The sequence below is a fragment of the Colius striatus genome, chromosome 3, assembly GCF_028858725.1.
Source record: "Colius striatus isolate bColStr4 chromosome 3, bColStr4.1.hap1, whole genome shotgun sequence".
Taxonomy (NCBI): domain Eukaryota; kingdom Metazoa; phylum Chordata; class Aves; order Coliiformes; family Coliidae; genus Colius; species Colius striatus.
In genome coordinates, this window is record NC_084761.1 from 15,594,654 (window position 1) to 15,619,128 (window position 24,475).

Here is a 24,475-nt window from a genome sequence, read left to right on the forward strand (position 1 = left end):
GGCCATTGTGACAATGGCCCCTGCTCGCCCCCCCGAGGTGTTTTTCCACCCTGAAGCCCTGCGTCACCCCACTGTGGCATCTCCTCGGGGCCAGGGTTAGTCAGCAGGGAGGGGAAGCCCTGCCCTACCTGAGGTGACTCACCCCACACCCGGGTGCAGGGCAGGGTGCCCTCACCACCCTGGGCACACGATGAGGCTGTCCCAGGAACAATTAGTTGCCAACTGGGGACAGGGTCTGAATCCTAATGGTGGGAGAGGGCACCGTTGCTGCATCAGGTCCGAGCAAGCCCCTGTTCAGCATTTGGTGGTACAGGTCCCAGGAGCAGGGTGCTGCTGTGGTGCCGAGGCAATCCCTGGCTCTGGGGCCCGTGGGCTGGGAGGAAGCTCTGATGCCAGGACACCTCATGGGCGTGGGGGGCCGGATGAGGGGCCTGGGAGAGTCCTTGCTCTCCCTCTCACAAAAAACTCCCAACAATAAGGCTATCAGGAGGAAAGGCTGTGTGACATGGGCTGATTAGCCTAGAAGAGTGAGGGGCAATCTTACTGACGCTCGTAAGCGCCTAAAGGGTGGATGTCACGAGGATGGGGTGAGACTTTATCTGTTCATAGTGGCCAGTGACAGGACGAGGGGTAATGAACACAAGCTGGAACGCAAGAAGTTACACTCAAACACGAGGAAGGACTTTGCTGTCGAGGTGAGGGAGCCCTGGCACAGGCTGCCCAGGGAGGGTGTGGAGTCTCCTGCTCTGGAGGTTTCCAAACCCACCTGGACACGCTCCTGTGCCCCCTGATGGAAGGGAACCTGCTTTAGCAGAGGGTTGGGCCGGATGAGCTGTAGAGGTCCCTTCCAACCGCCACCATTCTGGGATTCTGTGATCCAAACCGCGCCTAGAAGAGGTAACAAAAATCAATAGAAACGAACCCGCGTCCCATGGAATGCGCCTGGGGCAGGAACTACAGCTCCCATCAACCCCCGCGGCGGCGCAGGCGCAGCGTGAATGGGCGGGGACGCGCCGCGCGGTGCGCGGGGCCGCGCGCCGATTGGCCGCGGGGGCTGTCCGTCACGGGCCGTGCCCCGCCCCGCCGCGGCGGTGCCTGCCCGGGCTCGGCGCGCAGCGCTCGGCGTTGGGGCGCGCGCACCGGGACCCGGACCCGCACCGGGATCGGGACCCGAGCCAGCCCCGTCCCCCCCCCCCCCCCCGCGCCGGGACAGGTCACCCCCCCGCCCCGGGAGCGGCACCGCTGCCGCCCCGGTACCGGCCCCCGGGATCGTCGGCCCCGCCCGCCCCTCCCGGTACCGCGCCGCCACCGGCTCCACCATGATGAAGTTTCGGTTCCGGCGGCAGGGTGCCGACACGCACCGCGACCGCCTCCGCCACGACCTCTTCGCCTTCAGTAAGGTGCGTCCGGCGTGTGGGGGCGGGGCGCGGCGGCAGACCCCGGGGGGTGGGGACCACCGGGAGCTACCGGGGGTGTCGGGCAGGGCCCCAGCGGCGGGGTGCGGGCAGCGCCCCGTCCCGGCGCCGCGGGCTCCGGCATCCCGCCCCGGCCGGGATGCCGCCCCCCGGGGAGGGGAGCGGCGAGCGGGGCACCGCCCCCCCGGGGACCGGGGTGCACCCCCGGTGGCGGCCGCGGCGAGGACCCACGCACCGGCACCCCCGCGCTGCCCGGGGAGCCAGTCTGGGCCCAGGGAGGCGGGAACTTCGCGTACGGGGGATCCCAGGGGTGCCCCCACAGCCTGCACCCCAGGAAGGATGCACCCTCCCCCAGACGGGGAGTACCGAGACCTCCAGGTGCAGGATGTGCCCTGTGGAGACAGGCTAGGGGGCTGCCCTCGTCTCTTGGGGTGCAGCAGATATCCCCGCATGGGGCTGCACCCTTCCTGCTCCCAGGGGACACCCTGGGGCAGCGAGCTACCCCCTTCCAGGCGTGACATCCCCCTCTCCCAGTCACACTGCTTCCTGAGCTTCCCCTGGCCCCTGGCTTCCCCCAGGTCTCACTCACTGACAACAGCATTTTGGGGTGTCCAGTGGCCCCCTACTCTGTCCAACCCTGCAGCATCCGCGCTGCAGCCCCGTGCCAGGGCTCAGCCCTGTACCCAACCTCCCCAGTGGAACGGAGGCACTGGACTCCCTGTGTCAACAGGAGGGGCTGTGGCAGTGGTCCTAAGGCTGGGAGTTGCCTTGTACCTCTAAGATGTGTCTCTGGGGGCTGGGGGACATCAGCTTGGCCCCGTCACAGGCACCAGGGATGTTTTCTGCTCAACCCCCTCATGTCAGGTGGGAACGCACCGGCGGTTCCTCAAACAACTGGGGAGGGACCCTGTGAGCTGTCGCGTGCCAGACCCTTCCCTCGGTGCATGGGCAGGATGGGCTGTGCCTGTGGGTGCCCATCCCTGGGGCCCTGCCGTGTTGTGACCATCCTCCTGCCCCAGTCCCATGGGCAGGTAAATGCCATCAGAACCCAGAGCGTGTCCGTCTGTCTGTCCACCCTTCAGCAGCACCCTGGCACTGGCCTTGGACAGTTGCCCAAACTCATGGTGGAGCCTGTGCCCTGCACCACGGGACCCCCGGTTGACCCCACGGCGGGACAGGGCTGGGGCATGTCGGGGTGTGCTGTGAGATGAGGGTCAGAGGCAGCACCCACATCCCCAGCAAAGCCCTGTCCCCCAGCTCACTGCTGTGGGCAAGGGTCTGGCCAGGGTATGGGGCTGGGCCCAGCCAGAGTCCCCTCGGTTTTGGGGAGGATGGTCCCACGCACGGATCCTGCCCAAGCAAGGTGAGGGTCTGCACCCGTTGTGGCATCCCTGGGGGGCTGGGGAGCTGCCCTGCTGTGGCCACCCCAGCGCTGGGGCTGCTGGCGTCCCACCTGCCTCCCATTAACGGTTGTTTTTCCTCCCGAGCTCCAGATCTGCCGGGGATTTGCTGTAATTTGGCCGGGAGTGCGCCTTGGCCGGGCCGGCATAGCCGGATGCGGCCCTGCTGCTGGGCGGGAGGGAGGGAGGAAGGGCTGTGGCGTGGGGGGCCGCCAACATCGTCCCCTCTCCAGGGCTGGGGGTGCAGGGGAGCCGGGAGGGTACTTTGTGGGGAGATCTTTGCTGTTGTCACGTGGATCCCCTGCCTAAAGCATCATCAAAGTGTCCCCATGCTGCTGCTGTCCTGGATCCTGACGCCATCCTCTGGTGCGGCGTTTGTCCCCAGGGGTTTTTCGGGGTGATTCTACATGAAGCTGCCACAGGGACCAGAACCCACAAGCTTCCACTAACTCACCCCCGAGCCGGGCTTGATGCCCCAAATTGTCTGGGGACGTTGTCACGCTCCTAAAGGTGTCCTTTTGGAGGGGAGCGAGGGCCAGCGTGGTGATGGTGGCTGTGCCAGCGGGTGCGAAAAGCCACCCCACTGCGCCTCTCGGCCGCCCCAGACAAAGGGAGCGGGTCAGGATCCGGCCAGTCTGGCTCCGGCAGCCTCCCTATCGCCTCATCGCGCCGCTGCTGCTCAGCCGAGCTGCCCCGGGGCTGCTTCCCTGCCCGGGGAGCCCCGCGGTGCCCTCGCCGTGGGCTGGGGCGGTGGGTGCCCCCCGCATCCCCCCGCTGCCAGGCGGTCAGCCCCTCCCCAGCCGACGAGCCCGGGCACGCCGTCGCTCACCGGGACTTCCTTGGGAAGGTGCCCGCGGGCGGCACGCGGCTCCCCTGGAGACGGCCCCGGCGCTGGCGGGTCCCGCTCGCCTGGTTCTGCCGCCTGGCGCCGCGGACTCCGGGGGATGTCATTGTGGGGGTGAGCTGGACCCTGCCCACCCCTCCCGGGGCACCCTCACCTCGGGCAGGGGCTTTAGAGCAGGGGGATCCTGCCCCGAAAGTGCCGGTGGGTGGTGGGGGCGGCTTGTGTGACCTCAGGCCCATCCCGGCCCTTGGCAGGGCTGTTGACAGGGTTTGGTCTGTTTTGGGGTGTCAGGTGGAAATGGGGCGAGGAGAGATGTCCCCTGTTCTCAGAGACTTGGTGGCAAGTGGGGGACAAGGCAGAGTCCTTGACGTTCTCTGTGGCAGGAGTGAAGCTCGGGCTGACGCGGGAGCAGAGCCGTAGGGGTGAGCGGGGGGCTGGGGGGGCTCGGAGCGGGGGTGCTGGCTCTGAGCTGCCTGTCCCCTCGGCAGACGGTGGAGCACGGCTTCCCCAGCCAGCCCAGCGCCCTGGCCTACGACCCGGCCCTGCGCGTTATGGCCATCGGTACCAAGGCGGGAGCCGTCAAACTGTATCCTTTTCCCCCCACCGAGGTAAAGACCCTCCCCCCGCACCCCTTCCCCACCCGCCCTGCTGCCCCCATCCCGGGAGCCACGGCCGAGCGGCTGCCGGCCCCTCCGGCTGCGCCCCGGCTCTGCTGGCGTCCGTCCGTCTGTCTGTCCCTGCGTCCAGCTGGGCTGCAGCTGGGCCGGGCGGGGAGGGGGTGGCCGGAGGAAACTCCGCGCCTTGCCCGAAACGCCGAGGGCGTGAGGGGGCTTGGCCGTCCCGGGTGGCATCCAGGCGGGGGGTCCTTCCCACGGGCACCCCCTCCCCCTTGTCCCGGGGGGGTGCTCCCGTCCGTCCCGGCCTCATCCTCATCGGCGGGGAGGCGGCGGGGTCTGCGGCGGGCCCAGCGCCGGGGTGTAGGGGCCAGGAGCGGGCGCTGAGCCCGGCCCCGGGTGGGGGGCGCGGACGCGGGGCCCGGCCGGGCTTTTGTTGCCGGCGGCGTGCAGGGAGACTTCAGAGGGCTGCTGGCGGGCGGCCAGGGCTGGATGCGGCCCGCGCTCGGGGGCCCCTGCGCCGCAGGAATGCGGGATGGGAGTCCGGGGAGCGGGGGGGTGAAGCGGGGGCGGCTGCGCCGGGATTGGGGTCGGGGCTGGGGGGGGCCGTCTCGCTCCCCCTCCCCCAGGCCGGTGGCTCGCTGCCTTCCGAGCACAAAGATGGCGTGATTGCTTTTTTTTCCCCAATGCCGGGGACGCCCCGGTGCCAGCCCGGCCGCGACGTCGCCGGCCGCTCCGCTCCATGTGGCTGCCCCGCCGCAGGGTGCTGGCTCCAGCGCCCCCCCAGTTAAACCTCCCCAGGAGCTGCCGTGGCCGGGAACTGCGGTGCCCCGAGCATCCTCTGTGGGGACGTTTTTGGGGTGGTACCCAGCGTGAGGCTGGCAGTGGGGCTGCCCGTGGCACTGCAGCCGATGCCCCAGTCCCACTGAGAAGATGCTTCTGGAGGTTGATGGGGCCGGGTGAGGCAGCAGCCAGAGCTGGCCTGACTGGCAGTACTGGTTAGTGGGGGCACCCATGGGTGCTCCCGGACACACTGGGCGGATCTGACTGCAGACAGCTCGGCATAGAGGGGCTGCTATTGCCTGTGGGATCTCCTGGAGCAGCTGGGGCATCTCCCTGGGCTTGGACCCCCATCATGGCGAGCCAGTGCCACCGGTGTTCACTAGCTGCTTGCCCCTAGGGCTGCCGGTGGCAGCCTTTTGGGTGGGGAAGGACCCCAGAGTGGGTGAGGATGGATGGCCTCCGCTGTCCCCATCGAGCCCAGAGCCTCTTGTCTGGCCTGCCTGAAGCCCCCATGGCCTTAGCCTGGCTCTGCTGGCTCAACTGTGCCCAGTGCTGCCAGACGGCTCCTGCCAGTTGGTCTGGGCAGAGCTGCTGGGCTGGTTCCCAGTGCCGAGGGGGTGGCTGGGGGCCAGGACCACCATGGGTGGCTGTCACAGACCTCCAGCACACCATGTGCCAACACCCTGGTGATGGGCCCAAGGGAAACAGCTCACTGGGGCCAGGGATGCCGCGGAGGGCACCAGGTCGGGGTACAGCGTGCAGTGCTGGAGCTGCGGCGCGGGTCCTGCCCCGGTTCCTGCTGAGCGGCGGTGCCGGCACAGGAGCTGGGACCTGTCGGGTGAGTGAGGCTGTGCCGGCGCATGCCAAACCCCACCCTGCTGCCGGTGCGTGCCGGGCTGGCCGGGGCTGCTGGCGCCTCTGCAGGGCCACGGCCCAGCTGAGGAGGAGGAAGAGGGTGGCAGAGGGCACAGGAGCCTGCCTGGCCCTCGCATACCCACCCCAGCCATGTGTCGACCGCATCCTGGTCAGAAGTGTTCAGAGGGTCCCTGCTGGGAAAGCAGGGCTTAGGCCAGCTGTGGTGTGAGGTGCTGCCAGGGATGCTCTGCTCCAGCGCTCCCCAGTCGCACAGGGCTGAACTAGCACCTGCTGGCAAAACTGTGACTTGTGGGGAATTTCAGGGGTCCAGGGTTTCCCTGGGGGCAGGGGGAGGGCTCTACCCTCGTTGTTTCTTTGACGGACACCCCAGATACGGCGCGCCAGGTGTGGAGCTGACGGGCTTGCACAAGGAGATGGCCACCGTCACCCAGCTGCACTTCCTCCCTGGCCAGGTAAGGAGGTGTCCCCAGGAGGGCCTGGCAGCAGCCCCCCCACTCTCCCACCCACCCTGCTGTCATCCCCTTCTCCCAGGGCTGGCTCCTGTCGCTGCTGGACGACAACACGCTGCACCTCTGGGAGATCTGCCAGAAGGACGGGTGCTCCCACCTGGAAGAGACCCGCAGCTTCGGCCTCCCGGGACGCCCAGGGTCCGACAGCGCTAAGTCCTTCCCTGGGGCGGGTGGTGGGGGTGTCCCCAGCTGCACCCCTTGCCCTGGTATCTGGGAGCGATACCGCTGTGGACTGGGAATGGCGCGTGGGAGCAGCCGTCCCTGCTCAGGACAGGCTGGCAGCCAAGGTCCCTGGGATGCTCCTCTGATCCCTACTGGGATGCTGCAGCGGGGCGGGGGGGGAAATGCAGCCCTGGGCTTTTTGCAGTGCTGAGGCTGTCCCTATCCCCATCACCCTGCACTGAGGGGGGTGGGGATGCAGTGTTGGGGCAGAGCAGGGAGGTTTGGGGTCTCTCAGCCGCTCCTCCAGACTCACCACAGGTCTGATGCAACCCTCCCCAACTCCTCCCTCCAGCTGCTCCCCCGGCATCACACGGGTGACGGTGGTGCTGCCGATGGCCGCCTGCACGGTGGCCTGCCTGGGCACGGAGGGCGGCGCGGTGTACTTCCTCACCCTGCCTGCTCTGGTGCTGCTGGAGGACAAAACCCTCTTCCCAGACGAGATCCTGCAGAGGTGAGCCCTGACAGCCCCGCACCCCCTCCCCACCACCCCCACCCACAACCCCCTGACCACCCCCTGCCGTGTGTGTCCCCCCACAGTGTTCCCGATGAGTACCGCTGCGGGAAGGCGCTGGGGCCAGTGGAGTCCATCCAGGAGCACCCCCGTGATGGCAACCGGCTCCTCATCGGCTACAGCCGGGGGCTGGTGGTCCTGTGGGAGCACAGCACACGCACCGTCCAGCACCTCTTCCTGGGCAACCAGGTACCGGGGCTGGTGGGAGGCTGTCAAGGCCATGGCCTCGTGTGTGCCCCCCACTCTGGGTGTTGAACCTGCTGCTCATGTGCCCCTGCAGCAGCTGGAGAGCCTGGCCTGGGAGCAGAGTGGGAAGAGCATCGTCAGCTCCCACAGCGACGGCGGGTACATGGTGTGGGCGGTGAGCGGTGCCGGCCAGAGGACCCAGCAGCCTGTCATGTCCACTATCCCCTACGGTACGGGGACCGGGGCGGGGATGTCAGCGAGGCTGGAGGCTGACCTTGGGGCCAGCACTGCAGCCACAGGGTTCATCTCTGTGCTTCAGGTCCGTTCCCGTGCAAAGCCATCAGCAAAATCCTCTGGCGGACCTGCGAGTCAGGGTATGTCCCCGTGGCATGGCAGGGGGGATGCTGTGGTGGGGATGAGCTGGCAGTGAGTGTGGGGGGTGCTGTGGTGGGGGTGGGTTGGTGGTGGGTGTGGGGGATGCTGTGGTGTGGGTGGCTTGGCAGTGGGTGTGGGGGATGCTGTGGTGGGGGTGAGCTGGCAGTGGGTGTGGGGGGGTGCTGTGGTGGGGGTGAGCTGGTGGTGGGTGTGGGGGGATGCTGTGGTGTGGGTGGGCTGGCGGTGGGTGTGGGAGGTGCTGTGATGTGGTTGGACTGGCAGTGAGTGTGGGGGGTGGTGTGGTGGGGGTGAGCTGGCGGTGGGTGTGGGGGGATACTGTGGTGGGGGTGAGCTGGCACTGGGTGTGGGGGGATACTGTGGTGGGGGTGGGCTGGTGGTGGGTGTGGGGGGATGCTGTGGTGGGGGTGGGCTGTCAGTGGGCATGTTGGCAGAGCTGGACTGTGAGGAAGATGCCCTGTGGGGTCCAGGGTCTGACGGGAGCTGCTTCATCCTACCTAGGAACCCGTTCATCATCTTCAGTGGGGGGATGCCGCGGGCCAGCTATGGCGACCGGCACTGCGTCAGCGTGCTGCAGGGCCAGACCTTGGCCACGCTTGACTTCACCTCCCGTGTCATTGACTTCTTCACCGTCCAGAGCGCCGAGGTGGCTGAAGGAGGTATGGCCGGCCCAGGCGGCCCCAGGGAGCGGGTGTTGAGGAGGGAGTTCTCTGTTAGCAGCAGCCATCTCCCCCTTCCTCAGGCTTTGAGAACCCCCGTGCCCTTGTGGTACTGGTGGAGGAAGAGCTGGTGGCCATCGACCTCCAGACACCGGGCTGGCCCACCATCCCTGCCCCGTACCTGGCGCCGTTGCACTCCTCTGCCATCACCTGCTCCTGCCACGTCTCCAACGTGCCCCTTAAGCTCTGGGAGAGGATCATCAGCGCTGGCGAGGAGCAGAGCCCCCGGCTCTCCTCTGCAGTGAGTGATGGAGATGGTGGGGAGGGGAATTGTCTGTAAGCTCCCCCCAGGACTGTCAGAGGAGTGACACTCTTGCTCCTTGCGGCTGGGCTCCCTTCATCCCTCTGTCCCTTCCTCTAGGCTTGGCCCATCGATGGAGGGAAGAACCTGGCCCAAGAGCCCACGCAGAGGGGGCTTCTCCTCACTGGGTGAGTGGCCTAGCAGTGGGAAGGTGGTCCTGGGAAACCTAAAACACATTGGACACAGGTCCCCTCAGCCCCTTCCTTTGGTTGAGGATTGGGATGGGGGACTCAGCTGCTCTTGTCTTGTGGGCTGCCCTCCTCTTGCTCAGCTTGATGGCTGGGCAGGACTTGTCACCCATTGCATTGTCCCCCTCTTGTCACTGCTCCTTCTGGCAGTGTGGCTGCCAGCACACAGGCAGCTCTTGTTAGCTGGGCAGATGTCAGGGCTCTGCACTAACAGGGCCTCCCCCGTCCCCCTGCCAGGCACGAGGATGGCACAGTGCGGTTCTGGGACGCCTCAGGGGTCTCCCTGAAGCCCCTCTACAAGCTGGGCACCGCCAGCATCTTCCAGACTGACTGTGAGCACAATGACAGCCTCAACCAGGCAGGCGAGGAGGAGTGGCCGCCTTTCCGCAAGGTGAGGTCTCTGGGGCCAGGGGGTACAACACTGGGGCCCCCAGCACTCCGCTGCCTCTGCCAGCACCCCCCTGCCTCTGCCAGCACTGTGCCAGAGGCGAGTGTTGGAGGATGCACCTGCCGGAGCTGTCCCGGCTGCGTCCCGGGGACATGTCCCCCGGCTCGGGGCACAGCTGCTGTGTGACGCCCTGCGGGGACACAAGGGACACTTGTTCCCCGTGTCTTGTGGGTCTGCCCCAGCATGGGGGGAGAGCTGGGGGACACGTGGAGACAGACCTTTCCTGGGCACAATGCCCAGAGCAGCCCGTGCGCCGCAGCCGGTGCCTGCCAGCTGGGCTGAGGGGGGGTGAAGGATGTGGGAGTGCACCGTGGGGCTGCCCCACAGCTGTGTGAAGGTGCCTGTGCCCCCCACTCCCTCCTGCAGGTGGGCTGCTTTGATCCCTACAGCGACGACCCGCGCCTGGGCGTACAGAAGATTGCTCTCTGCAAGTACACGGCTAAGATGGTGGTGGCCGGCACGGCGGGACAGGTAGGGTGAGGGGGGCAGAGAGGGAGCTGCTGTCCACCTCTTGCCCTGCCCCTTGTGGAAACACAGGATGAGGGTTGGGTACAGACACTTCAGACCCTTGTGCCTGTCCATGAAGGGCTCTCACCCGTGGTGTTTAGCCCCCAGCAGGGCAACTGTGCTGGCGTGGGGCTGGCACATGTCCCTCCCACCATCCGTGCTCATCCTTTGCCAGGTGCTGGTGATGGAGCTGAGTGACGAGAAGTCAGAGCATGCGGTCAGCGTGGCCACCGTGGACCTGCTGCAGGACCGGGAGGGCTTCACCTGGAAAGGCCATGACCGGCTGGCCCCCAGGAACGGGCCCCTGCCCTTTGCCCCTGGCTTCCAGCCCAGCGTGCTGGTGCAGTGCGTGCCCCCCGCTGCCGTCACCGCCGTCACCCTCCACTCCGAGTGGAACCTCGTGGCCTTTGGCACCAGCCACGGCTTCGGACTCTTCGACTATTACCGGCGCAACCCCGTGCTGGCCAGGTATTTGGGGGGCATCTCTGTGCCGGGGGCCTCCCCAGAGGCACGTAGTGGAGGTCTGGGCGCTGAGCAGCGTCGGTGCCCTCAGGTGTACGCTGCACCCCAACGACTCGCTGGCCATGGAGGGGCCCCTGTCCCGCGTGAAGTCCCTCAAGAAGTCCCTGCGGCAGTCCTTCCGCCGCATCCGCAAGAGCCGCGTGTCGGGCAAGAAGCGGCTCAACGCCAGCAGCCCCTCCAGCAAGGTGGGCAGGGAGCGGGGCAGCCACGGCCGCCCCTCGGCCCCGCCGGGCAGGGACTGACCCCCGTGCCCCCTCCCCAGGTGCAGGAGGCCAACGCGCAGCTGGCTGAGCAGGCCGGACCCCCTGAGGTGGAGATGACACCCGTGCAGCGGCGGATCGAGCCCCGCTCAGCTGACGACTCGCTGTCAGGGGTGGTGCGATGCCTCTACTTCGCTGACACCTTCCTCCGAGACGGTGGGACCCCCCCCATCCTCCTTGGGAAGAGCCACCCGAGCTGGGTCTGGCTGGGTCACGCTGTGGGGAGGGGGCTCTGACGCTGCTCCCATCCCCACAGCTGCCCACCACGGCCCCACGATGTGGGCAGGGACCAACTCCGGCTCCGTGTTCGCCTACGCCCTGGAGGTGCCGTCGCAGGAGAAGTTTTCGGAGCGGGCGGTGGAGGCGGTGCTGGGGAAGGAGATCCAGCTGATGCACCGGGCGCCGGTGGTGGCCATCGCCGTGCTGGACGGGCGGGGGAATCCTCTCCCCGAGCCCTATGAGGTGTCGCGGGACCTGGCCAAGGCCCCCGACATGCAGGGCAGCCACTCCATGCTCATCTCCTCCGAGGAGCAGTTCAAGGTGAGCGTGGGGCTTGCTCGGTGTCCCCATCACCCCAGGGTGCAGCTCCTGGGGCGCTCCCTTGCCTGTCCTCGGGATGATGGCTCCGAGGGGAGGGTGCTGCCCTTTGCCAAGTCGGAAGCTTCTCAGGTGCCTCCCGAAACTGCACAGGTTCTTCTTCCCCCCGGCACCTGTCTCCTCTCACCCTCCCCAGGTCTTCACTCTGCCCAAAGTGAGCGCCAAGACCAAGTTCAAGCTGACGGCGCACGAGGGCTGCCGGGTGCGGAAGGTGGCCCTGGTGAGCCTGGCCAGCGCCGGCTCCGAGGAGCGCCTGGAGAACTGCCTGGCCTGTCTCACCAACCTGGGCGACATCCACATCTTCACCGTGCCTGGCCTGCGGCCTCAGGTCCACTACGGCTGCATCCGCAAGGAGGACATCAGCGGCATCGCCTCCTGCGTCTTCACCAAGCATGGCCAGGGTGAGGGCACCAGCCCCGTGTGGGAGTGATTGCTGGCCCTTGGAGCTGGGACGTTGTCTCTAACTGCAGCCCCGTGGGGGGTCTCTGAGGCTCTTTGGGGTTTTTTTTTCCCCCCTCTCTAGGTTTCTACCTAATTTCGCCGTCCGAGTTCGAGCGCTTCTCGCTGAGCGCCAGGAACGTGACGGAGCCGCTGTGCCGGCTGGAGGTTGCCCGGCTCCAGGACACCTCCTGCCTCAGGTGAGATATGCCTGGGGGCCTCAGGGGCTTTGCTACAGCAGCACCCCTGTGCACCCACCCCATGGCACCGGCTCCGGCACCAACTTCTCCCCACCTTTCCTTCCAGCAACAGCTCCATGGCAACGCCGAAGCTGCAGCAGGCGAACGGCACCCACGTCCTGCGCAGCCCCGAGAGCTCTCCCACCGACAGCGACCGTGAGTGACCGCCCTCTCCCCGTCCGTGCCCCGTGTCCCCGTGGGCTCTGCTCCGGGGCTGGCCCTGTGTCCTGGCTGCCTCTCAGACTTCCCATCCCCATGCTCCCCAGGGTCCCCCGAGGAGCACCCGGCTGCCTTCTCGCCCGGCCCCATCGATTCCCCCAACAGCAGCTTGGAGAACCCGCTGGACACCACCGGGGACATCACTGTGGAGGAAGTGAAGGATTTCTTGGCGTGAGTTGTTGGGGGGGAAAGGCGTGACCAGTGGCCATGGCTGACCAGTGCCTGTGGCCACTGCTGCCAGCATCCCTGGCTGCCCCTCACCCTGCTCTGCCCCAGGTCCTCGGAGGAGGCGGAGAGGAACCTGAGGAACGCCAATGAGGATGAGGCCCGGCCCACGGGGATCCTCATCAAGTGAGGTGGGTGAGAAGCTGGTGGTCCCCGGAGTGAGGGGGCAGGGGGAGGACATGGCTCTGGCTGCAGACCCCAAGGTGCCATGGGGTTCAGAGCTGGGACCCCCATCCATCCCGGGGAGGACAGGACAGTGCTCCCAGGGGCTTGTGGAGGAGAGGGGAGCAGGGGGACAGCGTGTCCCCCAGGTCCCCTTCTCAGGGGCCCCGTCACCCACAGGCATCACCGGCCCATCTCAGTGCTCGGATTCCCGGGACGCGCGACTCGACTGGACCCCCCGCGCCCCCTCCTCGCGTAACGTAGACTCGTCTCTTCTCTAACATCCACGCCGGCCGCCGCCCCGGCCCCGGCTGCCCCCGCCCGGCCCCGAGCCCCGCGCACAGGCTCTTCCCCGGGAGGAAGATCGTTCTCTTTTTTATACACCGTCGAGTGTCACTGTCCCCTGCTCCACAGCCGCCTTCCCCTGGGGGTGCTGTTGCTTCCCCGGCTCCACGGGGAGGACTGCGGCTCGTTGATCCCCCACCTCGTGCCCTGGTTTCAGTCCCTGGGGGAGGTGGGGGCCCGGAGCCCCCCCCCGCCCCGGCACGGCCCCCCTGGGCCCTTGTCTGTGTTTACATGCCCGGCTCCCTGCAGTTTACAGCCCCGGCCCCTGCCTGCCCCGAGGCTCCGGCTGCCACCCGGGGACTCTCTCCTTCCCGGGCAGGCACCCGAGAGCTTGAGCGGCACGGGGAGGGGGCACGAGGGAGGTCACAGGTGGCCTTTATCTCTTAGTGGCTTCTCCAAGGGCTATTCTCCAGGTTGGGCTCTGTGCCTGCTGCTCCTTTCTGACACTAATTCCTGCCACGGGTGGGTTTGGGATGGGATCATGCTGCTGCGAGGGATACACCGGCTCCTGGCCCTGCTCCTGGTGCTGGCGGGGGCCAGAGAGGGCATGGGGCTTCCCCATCCTGGGGGTCTCACTGTGCCAAATCCCTCCCCCCATGCTGGGCTGCCCAGCCTGGCCTCAGCCTCACAGGGGGCTGCAGTGATGCTGGCTGTGTCCCCTCTGACTCATGCTGGCTGCCTCATGGGTGCTGAGCCTGGTACCAGTCCCTCTCTTTTTGGGGATGGGGGGCTGTTTCAGACCCCCGGGCTCCCCTGTGGTACGTGTGGGGTGGGGGGACCGGGGGCAGCGCTGCCCCGGGCTCTGTCCCGCCTGCCGGGGCTGGGGCTGTAGCGTTCCTGGTAGAACCCCCCCACCTCATCCTTTTTTTTGGTAAGATGAATTTAGCATTGTTTAGTTATTAAAAATACTGGTTTTTAATATTGAAAATAAAGCATTTAATATCAATGGCCCTGGCTGCAGGTGTGTGGGGAGCCAGGTGGGGCTAGGGACCCCCCACAGCTGTGCAGGGGCAGGATCAAGGTGGGGGGAATCCGTTTGGGAGCAACATGGGCGGAGTCAGAGCCTGGCACAGCCTCAGGGTGAGAAGTAAGTGCAGCCTTTATTGATACGATACCACTAGGCTGACCCCTCTGCTCCTGAGTCTGTGTCCAGGAGTGCAGGGCCAGGCCCAGGGCTGCAACCCCCATCTCTACTTCAGCGCTCTTTAGCAAAGCATCCTCCCACCCAAACTGGGAAAAGCTCCTCTCCCCTGGATGCAGGGGAGCTCAGCCCTGGTGTGGTGCTGCAGCATCCCCAAGCAGCAGGTCTCATCTGCCCCCCAGGAAGGGAAGGTGCAGAGGCGGGCCTGGTGCTGGGAGAAGGGGACACAGAGGGTCAGTCCCAGTGCTACCTCCTGGCCCCAGCTCAGGGAGAAGCAGAGCTTGGCTGGGAGCAGGCGTGTGGCAGTGCAGGTGGGGGTCCCAGGCCGCCCCTGGCCCTCAGGCGGGCGGCTTGCGGAAGACGCTCCAGGCGTGGAAGCAGCGGGTGAAGGGCCAGGGCTCGTTGCCCTTCCGCACCAGCCGCAGCTTGCGGGGACGTGTGGGGTCCTTGGAGCGCATGTGCTGGATGTAGACCTGGGGCAGAGCACAGCTGTGGGCTGGGGCTCCCCTGCCCCAGACGTCCGCACCACCCTGCCTGGGGCAGGATTGGGGCCACAAAGGGAGGTGGAGATGCCCAACTCCTTCCCCTGAAGCAGCAAGAGGAGGGAGGCCGTACCTGGCAAGCCTTGAGGCTCAGCTTGATCTCCACCTGGCTGGTCTGTGTGCCCACCCACATGTAGACCTGTGGGAAATACGTGCAGCTGGGCTCAGCTGTGGGGGCCGGGGCAACCCCAGCCCCAGGACAGCCCCCTGCCCCTCCTCACCTCCCGCCCATTGTCCAGCAGCATGATGTCGTCGTCAGCCAGGTCATCCTGGCAGAAGTCTGAGCACTTCTCCGAGACGGAGAAATAGCCCTTCTCGTTGGAGCACCTGTGGGGAGAACGGGAAGGGACGCAGGGAAGAGGGCACTGTGTTGGGACTGAGCTCGTGTGGAAGGAAGGGACACGATGGAGCAGCTGTTTCAGGCCCCTGATGCCCAGGGATGTGCAGAGCTGGGAGAGGAGCATTGCCTGTCCTGGGGAGCTGTGTCCTGGCTGCCTTGGGGCAGCTGAGCCCTTGGCAAAGGCCAGCACAGCCTGGGGCACCGTGGGAAGAAGGGGACCAGCACCGACTGAGCCAGCACCCACCTGAAGAGCCGGGAGTGCTTCATGTAATCGGCGTCTTCATCATAGGGCTTCTGGCTCCCAATGCCCACCCAGAAGAAGTTTTCAGGCTCTTCTCCCTCATTGATCACCTGCAAGCGCAGCGACAGGGCTGAGCAGGACTGGTCCCTGTTCCAGGTAAGCCAGGCCAAGCCCTGCTGTGCCCCCCCTGCCCCCACACACCTGCTTGCTGTAGGAGTCATCAAACATGTGGTTCATGATGTCCTCGGCAAGCTTGGCCTCGTCAGGATCAGCTGCCCGGCCCACCCAGGTGTAGACGATGCCCTGGTTGTCTGTGCTCTCAAAGGGCACCTGGGGGAGGGCAGAGAATCAGGGCTACCCCAGGAAGGAGGGGACAAGCATCTGGGCTTCCCCCAGCCTGCTCATCCACAAGCAGTACCTTGAGGATGAAGCAAAACTCCGAGTTGAGCAGCCCCGCGTCGGTGTTGATCTGGATGCACCTGGAAAAGAAACCCCCCAAGGCAGAGTCAACAAGAGGCCCAGGGGCTGTACCCCAGCAGGAGCTCAGCACCCACGGGGGCTGGCTGGCCCCGGTGGCGCCAGGGGCTGACCTGGTGCAGAGGGCACCGCCGTTGGTGCGGATGTGGTAGAGGCTGGGCTGGGGCGGGCTGGCCCTCTCCTTCCGCTTGCCCCGGTGGATCACAAACCTCCTCTTGAAGTGCGAGAGGAATTTGGGGTTCTCCTGCTGCTGGGTCATGCGCACGACCTGGCATGGGGTGGGTGTCAGCAGGGCCATGAGGACCCCTGTCCCCAAACAACCCCATGGCCCAGGTGCACCCTCCCCAACAGCCGCCATTGCTGCTGCTGTCCCCTGCCCTGAGCCTGGAGGGCAGAGAGGGGAGTGGGGAGAAGTGAGGCAAAGCTGGGGGACCCCTGTGTCACCCCCCCAGGAGTGGGCAGCAGCAGAGTCACCTCCAGTTTGCCAGGGAAGAGACTCTCAAACTTCTTCTGGAGGCTGAAGGTGAAGGTCAACCAGCCCATGTTGGAGGCCTCCCGGCCCTGCCAGAAGTAGACGATGCACTGGAAGTCTTCCTCAGGCTGCTTCTCCTCCTCCTCTTCCTCACCCTCTTCCTCCCTTTTGCCTTCACCCTTCTTCTTTTTCTCCTCCTCCTCTTCCTCATACTCCATTGGTACCCAGTACCTGAGGGCAGGAAGAGGGGGTGACGTGAGGGATGGGGCAGACTGGGGGTCGGGGCAGGGAGATGGGATGAGGCAGTCCAGCAGCCCCAAAGCGGGGACGAGCCTGGCATCACCTGCAGAGGAAGACGTAGCAGTCATGGGTGTGGAAGTGGCCGAACTCCTCCTCAGGCAGGCGAGCGAATTTCTTGCCCTCCAGCACGAAGCCCTCCATGCCGTCCAGGTCCTCATTCCACTCCTCCATCAGCTGCTCTGCCTGTGGCCCCACGTGCTCCGTCAGCCCGCGGTTCCCCAGTCCCTCCGCCGGCACCCAGCCCCGTGGGGACACGCAGGGGACGGACGGTCCCCGGCCCTACCTCACTCAGGGGCATGGGCGGCTGGCGGGGCAGGAAGAGGGCCGTGAGGTCGGCCTTCATCTGGTCCTTCTTCTCGGCGTCCTTGCGGACCTTGCCGGCGAGGCCGCCCTCCTGCAGCACCGTCTCGGCGTTGCGGGTGTAATCCACGCGCAGGACGTCGTCCCAGTTCTTGAACTTGGATTTGAACACCTGCATCGGGAGCAGGTAACGCATCTCAGCCCGGGCACTCTCCCTGGCACCCTGGCCCAGGGCTCTGTGCCCCCATCCCCCTTGCCCGCACGTCCGTGCCCGGGCCGCGGTACCTGGCACTCGGTGCCCTCCAGGTTCCTGGTGACCATGGCGTGCCGGGGCCGGTGCAGCATCCCACACAGCTCCTGGCTCAGCTTCAGCGCCGCCGCCCGCACCAGCCGCGGCGACTTCCTCCCGATCCAGATGAAGACGTCGGACCAGCAGTCCAGGATGTACACGCTCTTGGTGTCCAGCAGGCTCTGCAGCTGAAGGCACCGCGGGGAAAAGCGGGTCAGGCACACCCCCGGGCTGCAAAATGCCCTGCCTGCTCCCAGAAGCCAGTCGGGAAGAGCAGAGCAGCCCCTGTGCTGGCTGGCTGGCCGGACCTGCCTCTCCCAGGGCACTGCTGGAGGCAGAGGGGGCACAAAACCTGTCTCGCTGGTCAGACTGGGAGAACCTCCCCGCCTCATCCTACCAGGCGCATCTCCGGCATCAGGTCAGCCTTCAGCCTCTTCTTGTGCTCCACTGACAGCTTGTAGTTGATCTGGGGCAGCTCCAGGTAGCCCAGGCCCAGGCCAACCTGTGGAGGGGACAGGGGTGGGGTGAAGGGGGGCTGCAGGTGCCCCCCAGCCCCACAGACGGCGGCTCCTCACCTTGTACAGTTTAGGCTTGTGGGGCTGGAAGTCGTCAGGGACACAGGGCCGGATCTCCTCGGGTTGGCCCCCCAGCACCTCCCAGAAGTCGGGGGTCTCCTGGTCCTGGGTGAGCAGCGTGATCTCCGCTTTGCCCTTCCGCTCGTTCTTGTTGATCTTCTCGGCGAAGAGCCTGTGGTGGGAGCAGTGAGAGGGCAGCGGGGCTCCCTGCGTTGCCAGGCTCCCTGCACCCCCAGCCCCTCCACCAGCCCCACCTGGCCTTGGTGGTGCTGCTCAGCGTGGCCTGGCTCCCGCGCCACACCATGAGGTTGAGGCCGTGGTCCAGAAGGAAGACGAAGCTGGTGAGAGGACAGTCAGGAGGGAGTGAGGTGCGCCAAGCGGCCTCCCCACCCTGGGCACTGCAGTTGCTGGGGCTGACAAGTGGGGTTTGGACCCATATCCTTGTAGAAAGGTGCTGGCACAGATGACTTTCACCCCAGAGGTGCAGCTCTGATGCCCTGGGTGGGCCCTGCCAAGCACCCTGTCTGTGCACAGGGCCCCTGTGTCCCCTGGCTGCTGCCCTGCTCACCGGGGGTCCAGCGATGTCCCTTTCAGAGCCACCGGCTCCAGCTTGACGTTCTTCTTCCCATAGACACGGTACAGCCTGGTAAGAGATGGCCACGGTGGGACATGGGGCACTGCCTGCCCCACACATCCTCAGCCCCCAGCCCCAGCGGTACCTGGTGACATATTGCGTGTCTTCAACAGTGAAGAAGCCGCTGGCTGTGCCACCCTCGATGTAGGAGATGTCGTTGTCAAAGACCTAGGGGGCAGGAGGAGGTGAGTGGGTGGAGAGGCATGGAAGGGGGCTATGGGGGGCAGGGGACGGCCTCACCTGCAGGAACTCGTCGCTCTCGTCCCCCATCTCCTCCCGGATGCTGCGGCACTCGGCGCCCAGGTAGTTGCGGAGGTTGACGGCGTGGATGGCAGAGCAGGCCTTCTTGTCCAGCGTGGCCTCCTGCCCGATCCAGTAGTAGATCTCCCAGTTGAGGGACCCGTTCTCATCCAGGAAGGTCTGGGGAGGTTGCAGGGTGTGAGATGGGACAGCCGTAGCCCTGGGCTGGGGATGGGAGGGACCCTCGGTCCTCCCTGGGTACCTTGAGCACGATGTAGCAGTCAGCCTCGTAGAATTTGCCGTGGAAAGCCTCGTCCACCAGCGTGGGCACGAAGTTCTCGATCTGCCAGACGCAGAGGCCGGGCAGCTGCCCCACGTCCTCACTGAAGAACTCGGAGTAGTCCAGCTGTGGCTTCTCCAGGCCCTGGTCCCAGCGCCGTGTCTTCAGGTCCGGCGCCTTCGCCTCCCCGCTCTCCTGTGGGGACGGGGACAGGTCACTAAGCTGGAGACAACTGGGTCCCTGCTGGCTCCCGGGGTGGGCCCAGGGCACGGCGGTGCTGCTCAGAGTCCCTCTCCCACCCCAGGCCCCACCTCGATCTTCTTGTTCTTCTCCTGGGCCACGTCCGACATCCCTTTCAGCACCTGCTTGGCCTGGTCGTCCTGGGCAGAGTCCTTGCGCCGCCGGAGCCGCATCTTGCGGGCCAGCGGGTCCTTGGTGCCGCTCCCTGGGGACGGGGAGACGGGGGCAGAGTCAGCCAGCACTCCCTGCATGGGGCACGGCTCATTCCCCAGCCCCCCCGGGGCTGCTGCCCCAGGCTGGGGCTGTCCCCCACCTCCCCGCACGCTTACCTGCTGCGGCGGCCGCGACGGTGGCCGGGGACGCCCCGGCCAGGCGCAGCTGGTTCTGCAGGGAGAAGTCGATGTTGTACCACTCCGAGGTGCGATCCACCGGCTTCGGGGGCATCACCAGGTTGGGGTTCTCGCGCACGTCCAGGATCTGCCAAGGACGAGATGGGAGACCTCACTGCTCTGAAACACAGGCTCATGGGGACGCTGAGGTGGGGCAGGAGACCTCTGGAGCAAGCTGGGCTTGGTCAGGTGAGGGGGTGCGGAGGGAGCCCCAAATTCACCACCTGTCTGGGCCGAACCACTGGCCAGGCTGCAAATATTTGCCCCACAACCCCCCGTCCCCGCCTCAGCCCACCCCTCCCTACGGCCCTGGGATCCCAGGGATGTGCTGGGGCTGGGGTGGTCCCAGCCTAAGGTGGAGTGGGCACTGAGCTCTCACCTCCATGTCCGTGAGGAAGTGGATGGCCTCCGGCAGCGTCACCAGACGGTTCTTGTTAAGCACCAACTTCCTCAGCTTGGAGCACCTGCAGGACACAGAGATTCTGGTGAAGGGCCAGGCCAGGGGCACAGCCTTCAAAGGACCCTCAGAGACCCTGTATTACCACCACACAGCCTCCACGTCCCCTCTTGGAGACAGAGCAAACCCGGCTGCAGGCTGTTTCCTACCTGCACAGGCTCTCAGGGATGAGCTCCAGATTGTTGTTGGCTGCCATGAACTCCTCGAGGTTGACAAGCTTGCCAATGCCTGAGGGGATCCCATCAAAGTCGATCTTGTTGGAGTTGAGGTACATTTTCTTCAGCTTGGTCAGCTTGCAGATGGCTGACTGGGGAAGGAGAAGGTGATGACGGGGTGAGGGAAAGTTGTCTTGTCTCGTTTGTCCCCTTGTCTTGTTTAGGACAAGAGGAAATGGGCTCAAGTTGCTCCGGGGAAGGTTTAGATTGGAGATGAGGAAGAACATTTTCACTGAGAGGGTTGTAAAGTACTGGAATGGGCTGCCCAGGGAGGTAGTGGAGTCCCCATCCCTGGAGATACTGCAAAGCCATGTAGCTGAGGTGCTGAGGGACGTGGGTTAGTGATGGGCTTGGCAGCGTGAGGGGAGGGGTTGGATGCCATGAGCTTAAAGGTCTTTTCCAACCAAAATGATTGTGTGATTCTACGAGAGCCCCATGTCATGGAGGCAAGGGCAGGGACATACGGGCAAGGAGGTGAGCTGGTTGCGGGAGAGGTTGAGGGTCTCCAGCTGGGTCCACTGGTCGATGCAGAGGGACAGCTCCGTGATCTGGTTGCTGCTGAGGTTGAGGCGCCGCAGGCTGCCCAGGGTGTAGAGGCACTCAGGGACACGACTGAGGTCATTGCAAGACAGGTCCACGTCTGGGGGAAGACAAGGGGGTGATGCCACCAGCTGGACCTGCACCGGGGCTGAGAGAGCCTGTGGAGAGCCCCGTGCCACGGACATACCTGCCAGGTTCACCAGGGCCTCGAGGCTGGTGGGCAGGTTGCTCTGCGTGCGCTGGGTGTTCCTGAGGTGGAGGGTCTGCAGAGCTGTCATGGCTGGGAGCTGCCTGCAGAGACACAAGGGGCAGAGGTGGTGTTGGGGCCAGAGCTGGCACCTGACCCAGCCGCAGCACGGCAGGATCCAGCCCGGTAAACGGGGCCTTACCGGAGCTGCGCGTGCAGGAGGGGGTTGTTGTTGAGGATGAGGGTCTGGAGGTGGACCAGGCGTCTCATCTGTGGCGGGAGACTCTCCAGCTTGTTGTCGCTCAGGTCGAGATAGAGCAGGTCCGTCAGGTTGATGAAGAGCTGGTTGGGAATGGTGTCGATGCTGTGGGGAGATGGGGGATCTTCAGGGCTGCTGGGACCTGCACCAGCCCTGGGTCTCCCTCGAAAAGGGGCCCAGAGTGGACGGGGGGTGACGGACGGAGGTGGCCACAGGCAGGAAGAGATGGTTGCCCTGGCCTGAGTCTACCTGTTGTGGCCGAGGTTGAGGACCAGCATGTTCTTGGCATTCTCCAGTTCCCGGGGACACTCTGTGAGCTGGTTGTAGCTCAGGTCCTGGGTCAAATGGGAGAGCAAAGCAGGCATCACCCTCTGCTCCACACCCAGCAACCACCACCCGAACCCAAGAGGCATCTCTTGGGGCACAGCTTGCTGCCAGCTACTCTGGGCTTTGCCCTGTGGCTTGTTGCCCAGCAGCAGGAGCTGGATGAGCACATGGGGAACCCAGCTGCAACACTGGCCACTGAAGGAGGCAGTGCCACAGGGTCATCCTGCCTATAGCTTCCCTGGAGCTGAGACACAGGGCCAGGAGGACTGTCAGTGATAGGGCACGGGAATTCTTGATTTACTCCTCAGCTCCACTGTGCTCCTCAAGGGGCACCTGGGACGCAGGGGTCTGAGCTGGCTCTTGTGTTAGCCAAGGAGACTCTGCACCTACCAGTACTGAGAGGTCATCCAGCTGGAAGATGTCATCAGGGACTCCCGAATTCTTCAAGCTGTTTGCACGAGCCACTATTGCCTTGAAAAGGAGGCACAGAAGCAGGACTGCAGCCACCCACCAGCTCTACATCTGCTGGGTCTCCCATGGTGGCCAGGGACAAAACTCACGTCCCCAGAGCCAGAGGCTGGCTGAGAGGTGCCTGGGAACACGACACCAGCCCTGCTGCACCATGGGGACACTTACCCGGAGGCAGGGCAGGCCGGAGAGCTCGCCGTGGAGCGTGGTGAGGCTGTTGTGACTGACAGAGAGGTGCTCCTGCAAGGAAGCCCCAGACAATCCCCAGTGAGCAGAGAAAGGAGCCAGGGCTGTGTGAGGTAGCAGTTGGGCTGCCACATCTAGGTGGGGGCTTGTCGATCCCAGGAGCATAAGGGGCTTGTGGAGGCGTAGAGTGAGCTCAGGCCTGACCCACACAAGGCTGCTGGGACTCTCCCAGTCTAAAACTGTCTGTCTGGCCCCAGCACATTCACGCTGCCTCCACATTCCTTGGGGAAGACCTGGCTGAGACACTTAAGCCCTGCTGCAGGGTTGGAGGTGCTTTGGGCTGCTGCCAGGCTGGCTAGTGTCAGTCCTGTACAGTCCCTGAGCAACCAGACCCCAGTCCTTGGAAATACTGGGTGACTTAGAACTGGGCAGCCACTTTGGGACCAGAGGGCCCAAGGGAAATGTTTCTTTTCCTCTGGGCATCACCAGCCCAGTTGCTTCCTGCTCAGGAAGATGAGGAATCAGCAGCCTGTGGGCAAGGGGCCAAGGTTTACATTTAGCTGTGGCCCCCCCAGCACCTGGCAGGACTGGCTCAGAGTGGCACTGAGGGCTTCCCTGCGCCCTGGGCCTGAGCAGGGCACACCCACCACAGGGACCAGGACTTTTGGCAGCGCTTGAAGCATTGTGATTGGCTGCCACCAATTTAACGATGGCTGTAAGGTGCTGCAGGACACCCACAGAGCATTAGCCATGGCCTACAATACAGGCCTGGTCATGCACAAAGCTCAAGCTGCCCAAAAAACAAAGCCAGGCAGCTGCCAGCTACTACTTTTTAGAAAGGAGGGGAAAAAAAGCCCCAAATCCTTAATCTGCCCCATACTAAACCTTCACCCTTCCCTTCTATTAAAGGTCAGAGAATTTAAACATGGTTTTTAGTCTGGTTTTCTAGGAAAACAAGGTGAAACCCAATACACATCTGTCTCAAGCCCACTCCTAACTGCTCCTGCATCCAATTTCAACCACACGTCGTAGCTCAGCCCTATTATTAGACACCAGAGCATCCGCCGATGAGCCACAAGGCTGGCAGGCACTGGGCTCTCTGCACAACTGTGCAGGGTTCTGTCTGAGCCCGAGCCCCATTCCCTGCCCAAAATGTGTTGCTCACCAGCTTCTGGAGGGCAGCTAGCTCCTCAGGCAGGTAGCAGAGCCCCGTGCGGTTCAGCTTCAGCCAGCGCAGGCTGGTCATCGCCTTCACATGCTCTGGGAAGTAGCCACCCTGCGAGGAGGAGGAGGCTGAGAAAACCACCTGCCCCGTGGGGTGAGGGTCTGGGGATCTCAGGCTGATCAGCCCTATGAGCTCAGGGGAAGAGCTGGGATCAGCCCGTCCTGTGGGACTGGGACCTGGGGAACTGGAATCACCCAGACCTATGGGATTGGGACCTGGGGGACTGGAATCACCCAGACCTATGGGACTGGGACCTGGGGAACTGGAATCACCCAGACCTATGGGATTGGGACCTGGGGAACTGGAATCACCCAGACCTATGGGACTGGGACCTGGGGGACTGAAATCACCCAGACCTATGGGACTGGGACCTGGGGGACTGAAATCACCCAGACCTATGGGACTGGGACCTGGGGGACTGGAATCACCCAGACCTATGGGACTGGGACCTGGGGGACTGGAATCACCCAGACCTATGGGACTGGGAGACGGCAGGGCTGGGATCACCCAGTCCTGTAGGGCTGGGAGCTGGGGCCCAGAATCACCCGATTCTATGAGACTGGGAGCTGGCAGGGCTGGGACCACCTAGGCCTATGGGATCGGGCCCTGAGGGTGGGGAATCACCCAGTGTTACGGGATTAGGTCCTGGGAGGCCAACATCTCCCGGGTCTCCGGGACCCCTGGGGTTGGGCACAGAGGCTGCCCAGGGGGGTCAGGGATCGCCTGTCATGAGGTCAAGGCTGCCCCATGACGAGCGCCCCAGCTCTGGGGCCAGGAGCAGGAGCCAGGGGGTGCCCCCACAACCCATCCCCAGGGGATCAGGCCCGGGGGGACCGAGCCGAGCCCGCGGGGCGGGGCCGGGCCTGACAGGGCTCTGCGAGGGCCGCGAGCGGGCTCTCCCGGCGCTCGGGGCGTAGGGCCGGGCTGTCCTCCCCGCTCCCGGTGTCCTCCATTCCTTCCCCCGCGTACCTTGAAGTCATTGCCGCTGAGGTCGACGCCGCGGACGAAGGGCAGGACGCCGGTGGCCGCCATGGCGGCGCTGGCGGAGGAAGGCGGGGGGACCCAGCGGCGCCCCGCCCCGCCAGGCCCCGCCCCCGCCCCGCCCCGCCCCGCCAGGCCCCGCCCCCGCCCCACCAGGCCCCGCCCCGCCCCGCCCAATCAGACCCCGCCCCCGCCCCTCCAATCAGGCCCCGCCCCTCTCCAGGCCCCGCCCCCGCCCCGGCGGTGA

At 65.4% G+C, this 24,475-nt stretch overlaps 2 protein-coding genes across 3 annotated transcripts; one reads left to right on the forward strand and one right to left on the reverse strand.

The window, feature by feature from the left end:
• Positions 1–1,263: 1,263 nt before the first annotated feature.
• On the forward strand, positions 1,264–13,855 carry LLGL1 (LLGL scribble cell polarity complex component 1). 2 transcript variants are annotated; one of them, XM_061994201.1, is made up of 23 exons: positions 1,264–1,400; positions 4,148–4,245; positions 6,303–6,384; positions 6,464–6,579; positions 6,956–7,114; positions 7,201–7,363; positions 7,455–7,590; positions 7,680–7,734; positions 8,255–8,412; positions 8,496–8,713; positions 8,834–8,901; positions 9,199–9,352; positions 9,776–9,880; positions 10,092–10,384; positions 10,470–10,623; positions 10,701–10,854; positions 10,955–11,238; positions 11,432–11,696; positions 11,819–11,933; positions 12,040–12,128; positions 12,239–12,362; positions 12,468–12,547; positions 12,759–13,855. In XM_061994201.1, the coding sequence occupies exons 1-22, from the start codon at positions 1,320–1,322 to the stop codon at positions 12,544–12,546; spliced, it is 3,150 nt and encodes a 1,049-aa protein (XP_061850185.1). In that variant the 5' UTR covers positions 1,264–1,319; the 3' UTR covers position 12,547; positions 12,759–13,855. The 2 variants fall into 2 exon arrangements, with proteins under 2 accessions (XP_061850185.1, XP_061850187.1); XM_061994203.1 differs by having other exon boundaries at positions 12,779–13,855.
• FLII (FLII actin remodeling protein) lies at positions 13,836–24,322 on the reverse strand. The gene is made up of 30 exons (XM_061994200.1): positions 24,217–24,322; positions 23,188–23,298; positions 22,005–22,076; positions 21,759–21,839; positions 21,291–21,376; positions 20,985–21,146; positions 20,783–20,886; positions 20,520–20,695; positions 19,990–20,147; positions 19,763–19,847; positions 19,324–19,471; positions 19,066–19,199; positions 18,737–18,949; positions 18,475–18,654; positions 18,320–18,402; positions 18,169–18,243; positions 17,855–17,938; positions 17,601–17,772; positions 17,423–17,527; positions 17,022–17,213; positions 16,720–16,908; positions 16,480–16,619; positions 16,139–16,367; positions 15,778–15,932; positions 15,606–15,666; positions 15,389–15,517; positions 15,191–15,297; positions 14,828–14,933; positions 14,680–14,745; positions 13,836–14,537 (listed from the first exon to the last, which is right to left on the reverse strand). The coding sequence occupies exons 1-30, from the start codon at positions 24,277–24,279 to the stop codon at positions 14,403–14,405; spliced, it is 3,801 nt and encodes a 1,266-aa protein (XP_061850184.1). The 5' UTR covers positions 24,280–24,322; the 3' UTR covers positions 13,836–14,402.
• Between the last annotated feature and the right edge of the window lie 153 nt (positions 24,323–24,475).

Bases quoted from the DNA above. Each gene is read 5' to 3' on its own strand.
- LLGL1 (XM_061994201.1), top strand. From the start codon at position 1,320: ATGATGAAGTTTCGGTTCCGGCGGCAGGGTGCCGACACGCACCGCGAC. The intron at 8,714-8,833 runs GTGAGTGATGGA...CCCTTCCTCTAG, and splicing joins GCCCCCGGCTCTCCTCTGCA to GCTTGGCCCATCGATGGAGG. The intron at 11,239-11,431 runs GTGAGCGTGGGG...CACCCTCCCCAG, and splicing joins CCTCCGAGGAGCAGTTCAAG to GTCTTCACTCTGCCCAAAGT.
- FLII (XM_061994200.1), bottom strand. From the start codon at position 24,279: ATGGCGGCCACCGGCGTCCTGCCCTTCGTCCGCGGCGTCGACCTCAGC. The intron at 20,696-20,782 runs GTATGTCCGTGG...GTCTTCCCCCAG, and splicing joins GGCCCTGGTGAACCTGGCAG to ACGTGGACCTGTCTTGCAAT. The intron at 16,368-16,479 runs GTGATGCCAGGC...TCCTGCCCTCAG, and splicing joins TGCTACGTCTTCCTCTGCAG to GTACTGGGTACCAATGGAGT.